General features: G+C 45.6%; 1 protein-coding gene across 1 annotated transcript; it reads right to left on the reverse strand.

Moving 5' to 3' along the window:
• Positions 1-1,899: 1,899 nt before the first annotated feature.
• Positions 1,900-16,214, reverse strand: LOC139632461 (nucleotidyltransferase MB21D2). The gene is made up of 2 exons (XM_071497396.1): positions 15,867-16,214; positions 1,900-9,602 (listed from the first exon to the last, which is right to left on the reverse strand). Exons 1-2 carry the CDS (start codon positions 16,111-16,113, stop codon positions 8,338-8,340), a joined length of 1,512 nt encoding a protein of 503 aa, XP_071353497.1. The 5' UTR covers positions 16,114-16,214; the 3' UTR covers positions 1,900-8,337.
• Positions 16,215-16,276: the final 62 nt, after the last annotated feature.

Genomic DNA, 16,276 nt, shown 5'->3' on the forward strand with positions numbered 1-16,276 from the left:
CTTTAAGAACTGTTTAAAATACATACAATATAGAATAAATAATAAACTAAAAACTCCTTCTTTGTGTAAAGCAACACAGCTGTTTAACAGCACAGCTGTTTTAAAGTTGTGTGAAGTTTCTGTCAGCTGTTGTTGTTGTTGTGTTGCTGTTGAAGTGTTCTTGTTGATGTGTCCAAATAACACAAGAACCACTATAATTTCCCTCCCGTGTTGTGGGCGGAGCATCTGTCACTGACCAGCAGGTAAACAGGGAGACATCCTGAGTGTTTGTTGTCTGATCAGCACCACACACTGCAGTGTGTTTTCTGTGTGTGTGTGTGTGTGTGTGTGTGTGTTCACAGCATATGCTGCGTTTCTATTTGGAGGTTGATGAATGGTTTCCTGTTGGCACGGTCACCGCTCTGATGATGACGAGGAAGAACCGAGCACGAGCAGAACAGAGGGAGCAGGTGGAGGACAGGTGCTGAGACAACAGGAAGCAGAGAAACCAGAGTGACCGCCTCACGGTCGTATCCCTCCACCAACTGGCCAATAAAGCAGATCTGGTAGAACAGGAAGTTGCAGCCATGACAGTAAATGTTGCTTCAGATGTGGAGAGGAAGACGACGTGGAGGCGTCACACACGTCTTCAACCTTGCACATCTTCACTGTCACCACAGGGTCAGGATCAGGGTCAGGGTGGAGACCAGGATCAGCTCACAGCCTCTGATCCTGACTAATGGCAGATCATTATGACATCAGAGTGAAGTTGACCTTTGACCTTTTGGATATAAAATGTCACAAAATCTTTCTTCCTATTAAATATGTTTTAATATTGCCATAATTAGTGAATGAATTTGTGTGTAAAAATGTGCTTTGTGAGGTCACAGTGACCTTTGACCAACTAATCAGTTCATCCTTGAGTCCAAATGAATATTTGAGAGGAGAGGAGGAGACAGGAGAGGATAGGAGAGAGGAGAGGAGAGAGGAGACTAGAGAGGAGAGGAGGAGACAGGAGATGAGAGGAGGAGAAAGGAGATGAGAGAGACAGGAGAGGAGTATAAAGGAGAGGAGACGGGAGGAGAGGAGGGGAGAGGAGACAGGGGAGGAGAGGAGGGGAGAGGAGACTGGAGAGGAGAGGAGGAGACAGGAGAGTAGAGGAGGAGACAGGAGAGGAGAGGAGGAGACAAGAGATGAGATGAGAGGAGAGGAGACAGGATGGTGTGTTCGTGACAACCTGGACAGTGGGAATATTCAGTACTTGTGTAGTCAGGGAAAGTGTGAAAACCAACATCTTGCAGGATGAAACATTCTCAACCTTCACAGGTGTATTTTCTCAAAGCTACTAATCAGTACTTCAATCAATATTATCAGTGAATGATTTCCCTCAGGAGCAGGTGGCAACCAACAGGAGACACAAACACCACAGGACCTGAACCATGGTGTTTCTGCTGGATGTGGATGATCCGTCGTGTTGAATTTACAGCTTGTTCTGCTGCCTTCAGGTGACCAGAAAGATCACAGAGCATTTAAGCAACTACAGATGATTATTATGGAGATAATTTCTGTTTTTTTCTAACTATTATTTTTGGACACAAACTCTTGTGATTATCAGAGAAAACTGAATCATGTGTGTGTGTCTTCTGCAGCTTTAGTGATTTAACAGACTTGGATTCGAACATGACATCTCCACAACACAGTCACTGCAAACTGTTGGTGGTACAGTTAACACTGTGGCCTGTCCAGGGTGTGAGGGGGAACCTGATCCCTGGGAATGAGGCCACAACATTTGATCAAATCCTGACTGGACCGCAACAGGATCTGACCAGTGAGCAGAGGCCAGCTGAGACCAGCTGACCCTGTGCTGAATGAACTGGACTGACAGCGATCTGGACTGGGGCTCAGAGAAATGATCACACAGCAGTTTGAGTTATTTTATCAAGTGATATTTACAACAGTGGTTCCACATCACAGAAGGAGATAACTGTGCCACAGCAGCCGTTCAGATCACAGCTCCCTCCGTCCTTTCCACACCAGCAGCTGACGGAGTAGCTGACGGAGCTGCCCCTCTGCAGACTGGGCCTCATTCTTCACGTGTATTCTCTCACTGGTGTCCCCTAGTGGCAGTGAGAGGTACTTCAATACTGAGGACATCAGTAAACAGGTTTAGACGAGATTTAGGACGTCCTGTCTACAGATGGGTTTGAATCAGTGACCGATGCTCTGTCAGTGTGTAAATGACCTCACGACATACAAACCTTAACAGAGCAAAGCTCACCCATCATCCTCATCCTCATTCCACAGACAGCCCACTGCAGCACCAGCATGGTTTCATCTTAGTGTCTGTTTCTCCAGAGACTCAAGGTCCCAACATGTGATCTGTTTTAACATTGTATGCACAAGCCTTGTATGCAGACACACAAGATAAATGAATAACTACACAGGTTAATTTTGTGCACAAGTTACTGTCTATTATAGGGAAGACAATAATGTTAGTGCACAACATAACTTTGCACACATATTAACTTTTGTGCGCAACACAATTGCCTCTTTGCACTTTGGGGATAACTGCACAGTTTAATTTTAGACTGAAGATGGGTTTGGAGCACTAGATAAGAAGTTTTCAAGATAATTACTGATGCACACAACATAACTTTTATGCACAATTTATTAGTGTGTCTGCAAGAAATAAAAAATGACATCTTCACAACCAACTTGTAAATGAGGAATTTCTGAGTGTTTTGTTTTAGCTCTTTGGAATTAGTGCCTTGCTCAGAGACTCTCTGAGCTGTTGACAGTGTGAGATGAGCTCCCCAGGGTTGGATTCTGGGGCCTCTGTTATTGAGACTGCTCATCATCTCAGCAGGTTTACCTCTATCACCAGGTCACGACTGTAGCACAGACTTAGTGTGTGTGAAAACAGACACAAGAAGGGAACACTTACTGTTGTTTGACTAAAGGTCCAGAGTCACTTACAGACAGCTTGAGTTTATATGGAGAGAAGTCACTGAGAGCAGACTGTGAGCTTCTGGTTCAAAGACTTTATGATGACTCTACTGTACAGTGCATTATAGTGGAAAACCTTCACAGACGGGGGAGGAGCTGCCATCTGAAGGGAAACCATCCAAGTCAACATTGCATAAAGAAATCCAACATCAGAACAAAGCAGAGCAGCGAGATACAGAGGAAATAAAAAGTCACAGTCGAAAGGTTCTGAACAAACAGAGAGGAGTAAGGTCAAAGGTCATGAAGCCCAGAAGAACAACACACTGATCACATTTCCACCGAGCAGGAGAGTGTGTGGCACTTTGATGGTGTGAGAAACCTCTGAGTGTGTGTGTGTGTGTGTGTGTGTGTGTGGAGGGTTAGTGTCCTGTGGTCTGTGTGTGTCTTTGTTAAAACCAGTTTCAACTTTTTGAGTGTCTTTTAGTCTTAATGCTACATGATGTGTGTGTGTTTGTGTGTGTGTTTACTTTTCTGTGTGTGTGAGTGTGTGCGTGTGTACTTGCTGTGTGTGTGTTTTCACTAATTGCACTTGAGGATGGGGATATGGAGATTACATTGCCAGTCAGATGTCTGTAGGTTATTTGGCATTTTCCTGGAAATGCTTGAAACAGTTGTAAACACAAAAAACAAAAAAAACTGGGACTGACTCACCATCAACACAACCAGCTCAGGACCAACTACAACTCCTATGATGCTTTGCCACAAGGGCACAGGAGCAGATGTCTGTTTGCCATGTATCATCTGGCAGCTTTTTGGCTGGACCAGAAAAGCGAAGTCAGCCCTTTAATTGCAACCAACTGATACTAGACTGAAACAAGCTGATGTTAGGCTGAACCCAGCTGACACTACGCTGAAACCAGATGACACTAGACTGAAACCAGCTGTTAGACTGAAACCAGATGATGTTAGGCTGAACCCAGCTGACACTACGCTGAAACCAGATGACACTAGACTGAAACCAGCTGTTAGACTGAAACCAGATGATGTTAGGCTGAACCCAGCTGACACTACACTGAAACCAGATGACACTAGACTGAAACCAGATGACGTCAGGCTGAACCCAAATCATACTAGACTGAAACCAGCTGACACTAAACTGAAATCAGATGACAAAAGACTGAAACCAGCTAATGTTAGGCTGAACCCAGCTGACACTAGACTGAAAGCAGCTGATACTAGACTGGATAAAAATAGTCTAGAACGTGGTCCTGCTGTATACTAGGTTTGAGTCTGGTTTTGTTAGAAAAACTGCTGAAACTAAATCAGTAGCAGCAGAAGTCACTGTGGAAACTTCAGGTCGTACATTTCTGACACTGAATTTTGCTGCAGGCTGTTTGGTGGCCACAGCTCTAAACTGTCTGTTGCTTCAGAGCAAATGTGGCGTCACACAGAGACACAGAGCTGCTGCAGAGAGATCAGGGAGGCAGTGAGATGCAGCCAGGAGGAGGATGTGACAGCAGGCCTCCCAGTGAGGACCTTCACAACAGAAACACTGCAGACTGCAGACGTGCTCAGACTCTCGACTCTGTCGTACTCTGAGTTGTTCGCGCTGGCTTTAGTTTAACTTTCAGCATCATTCCTACAAGGAATTGTGAGACCTGACAAATATGACGTGACTGGTGGAACACCCCACCCTGAGCTTTAGAATAAGGCTGGAACCAAGTCAACCACCCACGTTTCTGAAACCTCCAGACTACATTCCCGACCAAATGTTCCCCTGTGATCCACATCCTGAGCTGGTTGAATTGAGGTGAATCCTCATCACATCAAAACACAGAAAAGCAGCTGAAGACAATAGATCAGTCAGGCTGACAGAAAAAACAGGAGGTACAGAAACAGTGAAGCATATTGAAACGTGCGATCACTTCTGATCAAAACAAAGAGAAAGGAGGAGAGTGAGAGGGGTACGTGGAGAGAGATGCCAGTGATACATGTCTAAAGAGATATTCAGTGACACTGTGCCAGAGGACGGTCATACTACAGCAGATGAACCTGAGTGTCAAACAGTGGAGGTACACAGTGAGGCTGGGAGATGTGTTCACTGACAATTTGGATTTAAAGTTCACTACAGAACCATGACTGGAAAAAACCTTGTTCACACACACAGGCTCAGAACTAGCAGTGTCTTGTCTTTTTCCTTTAATGAGTCTGCAGCTTTCAGGCCCGTTTAACATTGAGCAGGGAATTCACTCCCCCAGCTGACTGAGACTAAACTGGTGGACAACAAGGTCATTCATTTTCCAAGCCATGTTGTGCCACATGTTGTTTGGGAAGCCTCTGATTTCTACTTTAAGTTTTCCCCTTACAAAATTTCCTTTACAACATTTTCTGCAGTTTTACCTGCACATCGAAGCAGTCGTCAGGCTGTTTGGGATTTAATTTATGAACCAAACTGACAAACACACATGAAGTCTGAGAGCTCAGGACCTTTGTGCTGGTTGCTGTGTCTGTCCACATGATGACGGCTGTAATCTGAAATGTGTGGGTAAGGTTGGAGTTTCTGTGGGTGGACTCAGAGTGTGTGTTGAGGTCGGTTTGAGGGGCCAGCAGACTCCGTCAGAACGGTGCAAACCTCTGTGCACGCCTAACTCTTGCTCTGATTGGTCAGCTGTGTGGAGTGTTCATCTCTCTCACCTCTTTTTTTCAATTTTGAACAAAACTATTTCTTTCATTTGTCAAACTAACAACTAAGTGCAACAATTTCAGTCTTCTGGGAGAGACTGTGCAAAAATATTTCCCCCCCTTTTTAAAACACTTGCTGTGTCTCAGATACTTCAGTCAGTCCACAGCCACATTTTCTAGAGTTCCCGGCTCTTATTACAAGAACAAATTCATGATCAGTTCAATCTGGAGAAGACAGTCTAACAAAAAGCCACACTCACTAAACATATGGTGTATGCTGAGAAACAGCGCCCTCTCTTTTCACCTGATCTTCTGAAGTGTAGTCAGTAATATGACATTAGTGGAGGTTGTCTCATAAGGTCACCACTTAAACTGTTGCCACGATGCTGCTGCACAACATAGTTCAGAACCTGAGTGATATGTTTCCACACCTTTGTGCATCAAAATTAGTGGGTATAAGCAGGTTTTTTAAACACAGGTGAACCCACTAAAAAAAGGCGATAAACACCTTTCACACTGCCGGACGAGGTGACCCTTCTGTTCAGACTGAGGACACACACACTTGCTGGGAGTCATCACATGCAGAGCACACACACAGACCCAGGAGGGGAGGAGGAGTGAGCTGTCAGGTGCTGTGCAGACTCTCATCCCCAGGTTGGTGCTCCTGTCAGTGTCGGAGCAGTGTGAGACGCTTTGATCAATGACTGTGTGTTTTTCAAATTTATTTCGGGGCTGCAGCTCACTCTGTCATCCCTAAATACAGTGCAGCTGCAGTGTTTCTGGTGTAACAGCACCGTGCTGGGCAGCTGACAGGTGTGCTAACAGTGTTTGTGCTCCGAAAGATTATTCGAAAATTAGAGTGTTCACCCAGGTGTTGTGTTTACATCACTGCCAGTTGGAGCCGGAGCTGATAAATACCTTTGTCTACTGCAGAGTCATTTGACCTGGGTGTGAATGCTGATTGTTGCCTTTCACGCTGCAGGCAAGAGCCAATGTTAGAGGGTCTTGGTGGGTTTTTTTGACCAGTGGAAAAGGGGCTTTAGAGAATAGTGAAGCTCTTTCAGTCACATCAGACAACATCTGCAGAGTCTTTGAGTAGCAGTGAAACTAACGATACCACCAGGTCACGTCTCCAGTGCTGTGTGAGCCTGTATGTGTGATCAAATGCTACTGCAGTATGTCTGTGTACTCCACCAGTTAACATCCACATTTAAAAAGTGCAGTACAACAGCTCTTTGGTAAAGTGTCACCTGTCTAATGATATGATACATCATTTAAGAATCTGGACGAGAGGAAAAGTGTTTGTTTTTTTTTTACATTCTGTGCAAAGTTAGACGAAGAGTTGTCCACACATCATCATCAGTCTCTACTTCACCTCTGTCTACATCAATGTTCAGTCAGCCTTCTTCTATTTACAGTTAGTTTCTAAGACGTTAGTACCATCGTCCGCCAGCAGGACTAAGACATTCTTCAGAGGGACAAAATCCACCTTCAAACACAACTCCTACCCCTTTACTCCTGGCTCTGAGACAGTTTGTGCCATTTGGCATCCCCACCTCCTGAATGCGTGTACAACCTCATACAGAACAGCTTCGTTCAACAACCTTGTTGCTCTTCCAGGTTTGCTGTGAAACCACAAACTGTTATTTTAATTATATGATAGTATCTCATCACTGATGTAGCATCTTCTGATAACAAGGTATTATCGCATTTATTTTGAATTATTCGACCATATGTCAGAATAAATCTAATTATTTAATCATGAGAAATAGGCACCTATCATTGATTCATAACCAAATTATTATGAGAAACATTCAGGTTATATCTCACGTTATAACTTAGTATCAAGGAAACAGTTAAGACATAATATCTTAGATGATCACCTTTAATCATGTAGAAATGTTTCTCTGACTGGGTGACATACTGAGTTATTATGAGAACGTTATTCTGAGAAATGCATGATTATAATAATATAAGAATAATGAGATAGTATTATCAAGTAATGATGAGATATTAAGTCTTAAGTGTGGTAAGAGTCATAATTCTTGAGAAGAGCAAAATAAATTAATAAGCTAAATGATCAGATTCAGAACTGATGATGCAAAATTGTGCATCAGTTACGGTTTAACTTCTTTAATAAATAAATATGTATTCATGAGCTTTTATTGTTTCCGTGGTAATGACTGGCCAGTGATTCGATCATATTTTAAGATGGAAATATTACCTTCATGTTACCTGGTTACGACAGGTGAGTACAGGCTTCAAGTCAGAACCTTAATCAGTAAACCCAAAATTCACTTTGAACAAGCTTCTGTGATGTTTTAAGGAGGTGGTGGTTTCGTCTCATTTCCAGAATCCCTGATAATCACATGAAACTACCGTCAGATAGGAACAAGAATTCTACCTGAAGGTGGATTTCACCTCATCCTTTAGTTTTAAAAACAACCTGCTGCTATTCAGCTGTCTATTTAAAAGGCATTCAGCAGGTAAAAAAACACAGGGCACACAGTGAAAGAGGAGGGAAGAGGGGAGAGGGAATAGAAAAATAAAAATAAAAAATTGTGGCAGACACAACTAGACGATCACCTCACTTCACTCTGTGGCAGAGAAACATAAAAAATGTAAAAAATAAAGTTTCAGAGGAGGTGGGGCACCGGGCGAGGAGGAGGAAGGCAGAGAGAAAGAGGAGGAGTAAGAGAGGGAGGAGGTCTGGGAGAACGTTTGTCAGTCTCAGAAGAATTTGTCATCGATGCGGAAGTGTGGTCGCGTCACGTCGTCCGGGTTGATGAAGACTGAGATGGATTTCCCAGGATTCTCTGTGACGAGCTGCTGAAGCTTCTTGGCCAGCCGGTCGTCTGGCTGGTTCTCACCGCCGGCATCGGACTGTGGCGACGGCAGGTTGTTGGAGCTGCCCCGCCACTGCAGTTCCACCGTCAGCCTGTTGGCAGCCTTGGCATGTTCGATGGTGGTGCGGAGGTGTTCGGCCGGGTCGGAGCGCACTGAGGAGAGTTTGCGAGCGTGCAGCATGGCCGTCTCATCCGACAGGTGCTCCAGCATGTTGCACTGGGGAATGAAGTAATTGGGACACATCTTGTTGACAAGGCAGTGCTGCAGGTCGTCGATCAGGCCGAGCAGGAAGTGGGCAGAGAAGTCGTCCTGCGCCAGGTAGTTGGCAGGGAGGCGGTCACACGCCCACAGCATTATGCTGCGGAGGTGGTAGGGGCTGATGGCTTTGGGGCGGGATAGCAGCTTGATGATGATGGCTTTACAGGCCTGGTAGGCCTGCATCAGGCTGGACGAGATGCACTTCTTCAGTTGCACCTCACTGCGGGCGAACGACAGGCGCCACTCGTTCTCCTTCCGGCCTTTGTAGGAGCAGGCGGGGACAAGGTAGAAGCCGCTGATCACCTCCTCCTCTGTGATCTTCCCATCCCAGAAGTGGTTCTCCATCAGCCAGCTCTGAGCCACAGCCGGCCAGCCTTTAAACGACACCACGGGGACAATGTCGTAGAGCATGCGGCTGCTCCCAACACCCAGGATGACGGAGATGATGGTACCATTCCTCTCCACCTTCTCCACTCTTGGCATCCCCCTCTGCGGCTTCTTCTGCACCTCCAGCAGCACCAGGGAGATGGACTGGTAGAACCAGTCGGCCACCAGTGTCGGAGAGAAGAAGTAGTTGGTGGTCCCACTGATGTGGTCGACGATGGTGCAGCAGTCCTTCCACTTGTTGATGGTTCCTTCATCAAAGAGGCGGAGGCTGAGCCAGGAGTGGCCCAGGGCTGAGTGCCTCATGTCCAGGGTCACCGGCTGGTTGCGATCGTGGAGTTTGAGTGCTGGGACCAGCAAAGTGAAGTCCATGTCGTAATCTGTACCACGGGCGTAGACGCTAAGTTCGTCCAGGTCCATGTCCACCACACCCTCCCGAACGCCACCTGAGAGGAGGAGGTACTCGTTGGCCACCGGGAGCTTCTGGTCCAACTTTTGGACCATTCCTGAGAGACAGAGCACAGAGGACTGATAAATAAAGAATTCTACCATTGTATTATACAAACAAACAACAGAGCATGCAAAGTCATTTTAGTGAGTAAATATGTCGTTTGTTTCCTGTGGATGAAGAGGGCTGGCATGGGTGCAATGTGCACCTTGGTCTGTACCAATGTTTGGCCCAGATTATGTGGTCATCTGAGGGGTTTAAAGACTCAGTCTTTAACTTCCCAAACTGCTCGCAGACTCATCAAGACACCCTGATGATAGCAAACGTGGTACAGCTGCTTTCCCTTAAGATCACGTGATGTGAAATAGTGTGGGGGGTGCACCGCTCCCTGACTGCTCCCCTCTGGCAGGATAATCTTAAGAATATCCTGCAGTGTGTGATGCACCATTATTTTCAAATCTTGTAGTGTGAGCATGTCTGAGATTAGAGAGAAGAACATCTGTGGGGTTTCTCCTTATGTTAGGAAGGAAGTCTTACAAGGAAGTCTTAGGTGATTGATGCGAGTGATTGTTGTTTTTGTTTTTTTTTTGCTTTTTGCCATGATGGAAAAGATACATTACTGGCGGGAACACTGCCAGACATCAGGCTGCTTCAAACAGATTGCTTTTCAGATTGTCCAACATCACCTGAAATCTTCTCCTCCCACAACACACACTGGTATCAAGCAGGTGGCAACAACGTGACAAAAAAGTAGCAGCCATTCAAAAGATTTTTGCTGCCTCTTTTTATAAACTACTGCAATTTAGTATTGTATCACAGAAGCAGAAGGTCTTTAAACAGAAAAGCAAAATATTAGAACCAAGTCAAATCAATATTTTGTTGGTTTGTGGTTTTTTTCTTTCTTTCAAGCTTAAGGTTTGCTGAGTATCTTTCTGCTTGGTGAGAACATACTGTTAAAGGAAGTCTTCAGGCTGAGCTGTGGGATGGAGTGTCCTTGTTTCTCTGATTCAGCTGCTGAGATAATGTACCAGGCTTATACAGCTTGAGTCAAATATTAATGCACCGAGAAACACAACAACATTGTTAGTGTATGAGCAGAGGCCCAGAGTGGCCGTGGCCCCACCCAGCTACACCGTCAGCACAATGGTCCAAAGTCTCTTCAGTAATCAGGTCTGGTAGGATCCTGTTGTAAAGCTGCAGGTCTCAGGTCTGTGGCTCAGTATGTCTGATTCCTGAGTGGATCCACAGGGATTCAAACACAGAGAGTGTGAACTGTGAAGGACTGCTGCTTGTTAACTGATGTCTCTGTTCAGGACTGTTCAGGTCCGACGCAGACTGGATCAAGTCTCATTATGATCAGGTCTACTTTGTTCTCAGGTCTCTTTCAGATCAGATCTGTTCTGGAAGATCTATTTATGAGCGTCGAGTCTGGGCTGGTATTTGGGTCAGTCTGGAACAGTGAAGAGTCTGGACTGCATCAGACCGGACAGGTCATTGTGTTCCTCCTCTGCTGGTGGACTGGATTAGTCTGGACTGGTTTTCCGCTCTGCTGAGCTAAAAGTGAAGGGAACACTTCCTGGCTGATGGGTGCATTCCTGTGCTGTCGTGGAGTGGACACACACTGTTTGGTTTCACTGTTTCTCAGAAACAGTTTGAGCTGAAAGATCACAGATAGAAGGCTGCTCCGGATACTCGCTTTCTGTTTCAGTTGTGTTAACTCTTCATCTTCCTGCTGTGTGAGCTGACTTTAACAGCACAATAATCCATTACTACTAAACCTTTGTACAGCACAATGAACTGGCCTTCAGCCTATGAAAGACAAAACTGATAGCTTCATATTCCTTCTGGTTTTTCCCCCCAAATATTCCATATTGTTACATTGGTTTTCTTCCCTCCAGACAACCACTGATCTGACCTTTACACTAAAATCAACCTGCACAGGGCTGAAATCGGCGTTTGTGTGAACTAGAAAGAATCTTACCCCTTCACTCACTTTTTTCATTTGTCATACCAACAGTAAAGTTTTGGTTTGAGCCTGACTCAAGCTTCATATTACAGACACTGCCTCATCAACACAGATTGCCTAGGATGACTAATTAGTTAGTTGGTTACTGAAGCTTTAATATTTTTGATTATGGTGTAAAATCCAGTTAAATTTTTTAGTGAAGTATTTATGATGCTGGACTGTATCAGTTACATTTTCATTAAGAGCAGGGATCAGGTTGGGAATATTATAGTCTGGACAGCAGGGCCTAATACTGATCCCTGAGGGACACCTCAACTATCTGGGGACGGGGAAAACTGATGGCAACAACAGCTTGAACTCCGTCAGAGAAGTTTGATTTGAAGGAAAAACATCAAACCACACAGACAGCAGCTTATTTAAGGAAATGTTATTTACTACTACTACTACTACTACATTGCCTGGTCAAAATGAGCTGGTTGCTTGGCCATCTTACAGCTTTCTTGAGAGCATCACCCAAACAATTCCACATCTGACACTGCAACTGTCGACACGCTACGTTACCCATTACAGAAACATACCAAATGTACAGAGGTACACGCTCCTGGGTGCGCTGAGAGGAAAAAAGATCCATGTGTAAGTCTGCGGTCTCTGGTTTGTGAGTGATGAGCAAAATAAAGCTGTGTCTCAATTCAGCGGCCACATCCTTCAGAGGCTGCATTTGAAGACCAATCGTGTCACAGCGGTGCGACTGGACTTTCCCATTTCCAAGGCTCCTTCAAATGTGGCAGAGAAATGTGGTCGTCTTCTCCTGGCCAACAAAGGATCCAACAGGTGGATACTTCCTGGCCCAACCTATCCCAAGATTCTTTGTGTGCCGGTAATGAAAATAATATGACAGCAAACAACACCAACAGACAGCCTGAGGATTACACTTTAAAATGTAATTATTGGGTTTCAGCTCTGTTCAGCAGTACAACTGTCTAAACCAAAACCTCAAGTTTTTATAAAACATGTTACATGTTGTCAAGGCTGCTAGGTGACGCAACAGTATGAGCTCAAAGCAAAAATCCTCTGTAGGCCACACCCACTCATTTTGGTTCAGTGTCGGTTCGGCACCCTTCATAGACCAGGCCCTCTGAAGGATGCCGCTCATGAATGGGACACAGCTTGAATACAACCCTGGCATGTGTGCGCTATAAGTTGTCCGGGTGCTGCACTGTCCTCGCAGTTTAGTTCCACTTGTGCTGTTCTTAGCCTTGACCGACTGTTGTTTAATGTTGAGTCCTTTTTATTTTTCCTTGAGAAACAAACATCAAAAACCTTCACAGGCGACAACATCCAAGTCCTCAACAACACACACGTGAAGTGTGAGGTTGATGGGATGAACGGTTGTCAAGAAAATCAATGGGCAGATAGAAGGAGATTCCTACATTCATAGATTTGGACAACAGAGTTGTTTTACGGCACAAAGGATTAAACTGGATCAGACTTTAGCTCCACAGCCGACACTTGTTAGTGGTTTCCACTGAATTTGGTGGCAACAACAAAAACACAGAAAATCACCAGATCCTTTCACATCAAGTCTCATGTTTCACCTGTAAGACAAATGCTGGTTCTTCTTCACACAACTGAACAACCTTGTGCGTCCACAAAGGGATGTCATGGGAAACTGTACGTCACACACTCCCACAGAGGAACGGAATTACACAGCTCCCATTTCACCAAAGTTACAGCCGCTCATTTTTCACTGATGGAGAATATACTCCACACGACAAACACAAGCTGTGAAAACATCAGGAACGTTTGTTGCTCCCTGTTGGGACATTTCAGGGACTGGTGTTATTTCTGTGTGGACGTCAGACAGGATGAGACAGATCTGTCCACACCACGATGGATGAATTTCTGTCAAATCTGAGCTTTATCTGAAACCAAACTGACAGATCTGTTGGCAGACTGTCAGTGTGTTCAAGGAAAAAAAAGACTAAATTTAACTGCCTGGCTCTGTGTGTGTGTGTGTACGTGTGTGTGTGTGTGGGCGTGTGCGTGTGTGTGTGTGTGTGTGTTTTAATCCAGATCTTGGAGGAGGTCCAGCATCATAAACTCTGAAACTCTGACAGGAAGTGTTTTCACTGATCAGATCTCACATTCCTACAGTTCACCCTGCATGTTTCCTGTTTCAGTCGTGGTCATGAGGACAGAACTATCTGCTGTTAATAAAGTTTTATCAAAGAAGTGACCTCACTCTGTCAGGACGCACTGTCTCAAACATCATTAACCCAGCAGGAGGGGTCAACGACGTCTGATTGGATCCTTTAGAGCTGCACTAACGATAATGTTAAGGATCATTTCACATGAACCGACCTATGAAAACGCAGAGGTGCAACTGAGCAGTAAGACTTCACATCAGTATCAATTAATGAACGATCACTTTGGTGCTTATGGACCCCTCCCTTTTTTTGAGTTCATATTCAACAATGTGACTGTGTCCAAATTATCAAACTAATTGATCATGTTACCTTTGGCCATCATCAGTGTTTCCTTCACCTCTGTCTGGTAGTCGTTACTGATAAGAACCAATCAGGAGGTGATGCAGGTGTCTGCATCATCGTTTCCAAGGGTCTCAGGTCCTGTCCGTCCAGACGACAACACAACGCTGGAGTTTCAGACTAAAACGGAACCAACAGCGTTTTCAAAAGCCTCTGTTTTAGGGGCTGAAACTCCAGAGTCGTGTGGACGGCAGGAGGAAACGTAGAAGAAGAGACGCTGTGTAAATCTAAAACATTTTAGTGTGGACGCAGCCTGAGGCTCAGAGTTTGAGCTCATATCATCTGTATCACCTGTTTCACTTTGAGTCAACGTGGACTAACGTTAGTCAGACAGGGCGGGGACACCAGACTTAACACGAGGTCGGATTTTTTTAAGGCGATATTAACCAACATGAGCAAGATGAAGTCATGAGAGGTTCTAAGTGTCGGTTTAGATGCTGCTCCATTAACTGCAGGCTCTACCCAGAGATACTGCGTCATCTGCAGTCTGCCACCAGCACACCTCCTCCGTTTGCACATCATTACATGCTGCATTCATTCTGTGAGGTTAGTAGACCGAGGTCGTAGCAGCAGTTACATTATGGGGTGGTCAACCTATATTTCTCACACTAGCAGAATTTTGACCCAGGCTGTCTCTGGTCACGAAACCATGACAACAGACATCTTTGACCCTCCCTCACAGTGTGACGTAGGACCACAGTTTAAGAGCCACAGACAAACAACAAACACAGTGGAGACAGGAGACGGTTCATTTTCAACTATTTCCTGTAACTGTGTCACATGGGTTTCTCCACTTTCTCTGCTGCAGACGACAATTTCCAACCACAGAGGTTTAGAGGGACTTATATTTGAAACCATGAATTAAAAGTCTAAACTGAGATAAAACTTGTATTTCTTTGCTTAATAGTACGATGACTGTTATTGTCATGTAACAGTTTTTGGAGGGAATGTTCCTGTCGTGCAGGTGACCTCTGTCTGGGACAGCCCACACCTGGACAGCGTACACCTGCCTTTAGGCTGCGTTCAGACACAACGCTGTGCTGATTTAGAGGTGCCAACTAATTCAGGGTCACCAAGAAACCTCAAATCACAGTCATCCAACAAGGCAACGTGCTGGCCAATCAGACACCAGCAAGCTCACACTCCTGGTAGGTGTGAAAAGAATGGTGAACCTCTGTTACTCACCTCATGATGAAAGATAATAAAACTGCTATAATTCCACAACAACTTTGATAACTGATTCATACTTTAAGACATTTTAACGTGTCATACATTTGAACCCTCCAGGCTCTCAAAGGTGAGAATCTGCTGAGCTTCGCGGTCTAACATTACATTGAGATGGAAATGTTTCAGTGTCTGTTGTTTGTTAATCCAAACAGTTAACAGAGAGACAAACCAGGGGAGCCCGGGCTGTGAAATGGATGAAGATGTAGTTAGAACAGTAGAGGCTGAACTAATCTGACGAACACTGAGTAAACGCTCCACAGACCGTGTAATGTTTCCGCACATGACTGCTGAATGCTTGGCGGAAACATCAGTCTGCGTCATTCCCACCTGAGCTGTGCCCAGGTAAACCAGCCTCGACACCTTCACGGGACAAACAACCGCATCCTGAATCACAGCTCAGGATCCTCCAGCTCCACACCTGCACCTACACCTGCCGTCTCCGTCGGCTCTGCGGTATTAGATAACACGGCAGCGGGAGTCTGAGGGATCAGGATGGGCATCCTTTAACGGGTAGACAACACCGTTTACCGTAAACCCCCGTTAAATAACGGTTTTCGCTCAGTGTGTGTATTTCCTCCCTCACCCAGCATCGAGAAGATGAAGTCCTTGGCCGTGTGGATCTCCAATGCCCGCTGGTCGTCGTACTCCCGCTGGTCGTGCTTGCTGAACTCCTGGATGAGCCGGTTCAGGTCCTCCATTCGGGCCGCCGACCTGAAGTCGAGCTCGGGCCCGACGCCCCCGCCGTGTGGCAGCCTGCCGGCGGCCATGGTGGGGCTGTTCCCGAGGCTGCCCGCCGAGCCAGCCCGACCGGAGAGAGCAGGGGCCGCCATCTTTCCTCCGCGGTCACACACAGTTTTACTACTGCTAGTCCTGCAGCTGCTGGTCTGTACCGAGCCGAGCCGAGCCGAGCCAGACCACACTAAACACAACCGCCGGAAACAACGGCTCCACTTCCGCTGCTCACCACCTTCAAAGTAAAGTGCTGGTCCGTTC

The sequence above is a fragment of the Trachinotus anak genome, unplaced genomic scaffold (genome assembly GCF_046630095.1).
Source record: "Trachinotus anak isolate AG129_WGS33_773 ecotype Australia unplaced genomic scaffold, CSIRO_AGI_Tana_v1 ptg000014l, whole genome shotgun sequence".
Classification (NCBI taxonomy): domain Eukaryota; kingdom Metazoa; phylum Chordata; class Actinopteri; order Carangiformes; family Carangidae; genus Trachinotus; species Trachinotus anak.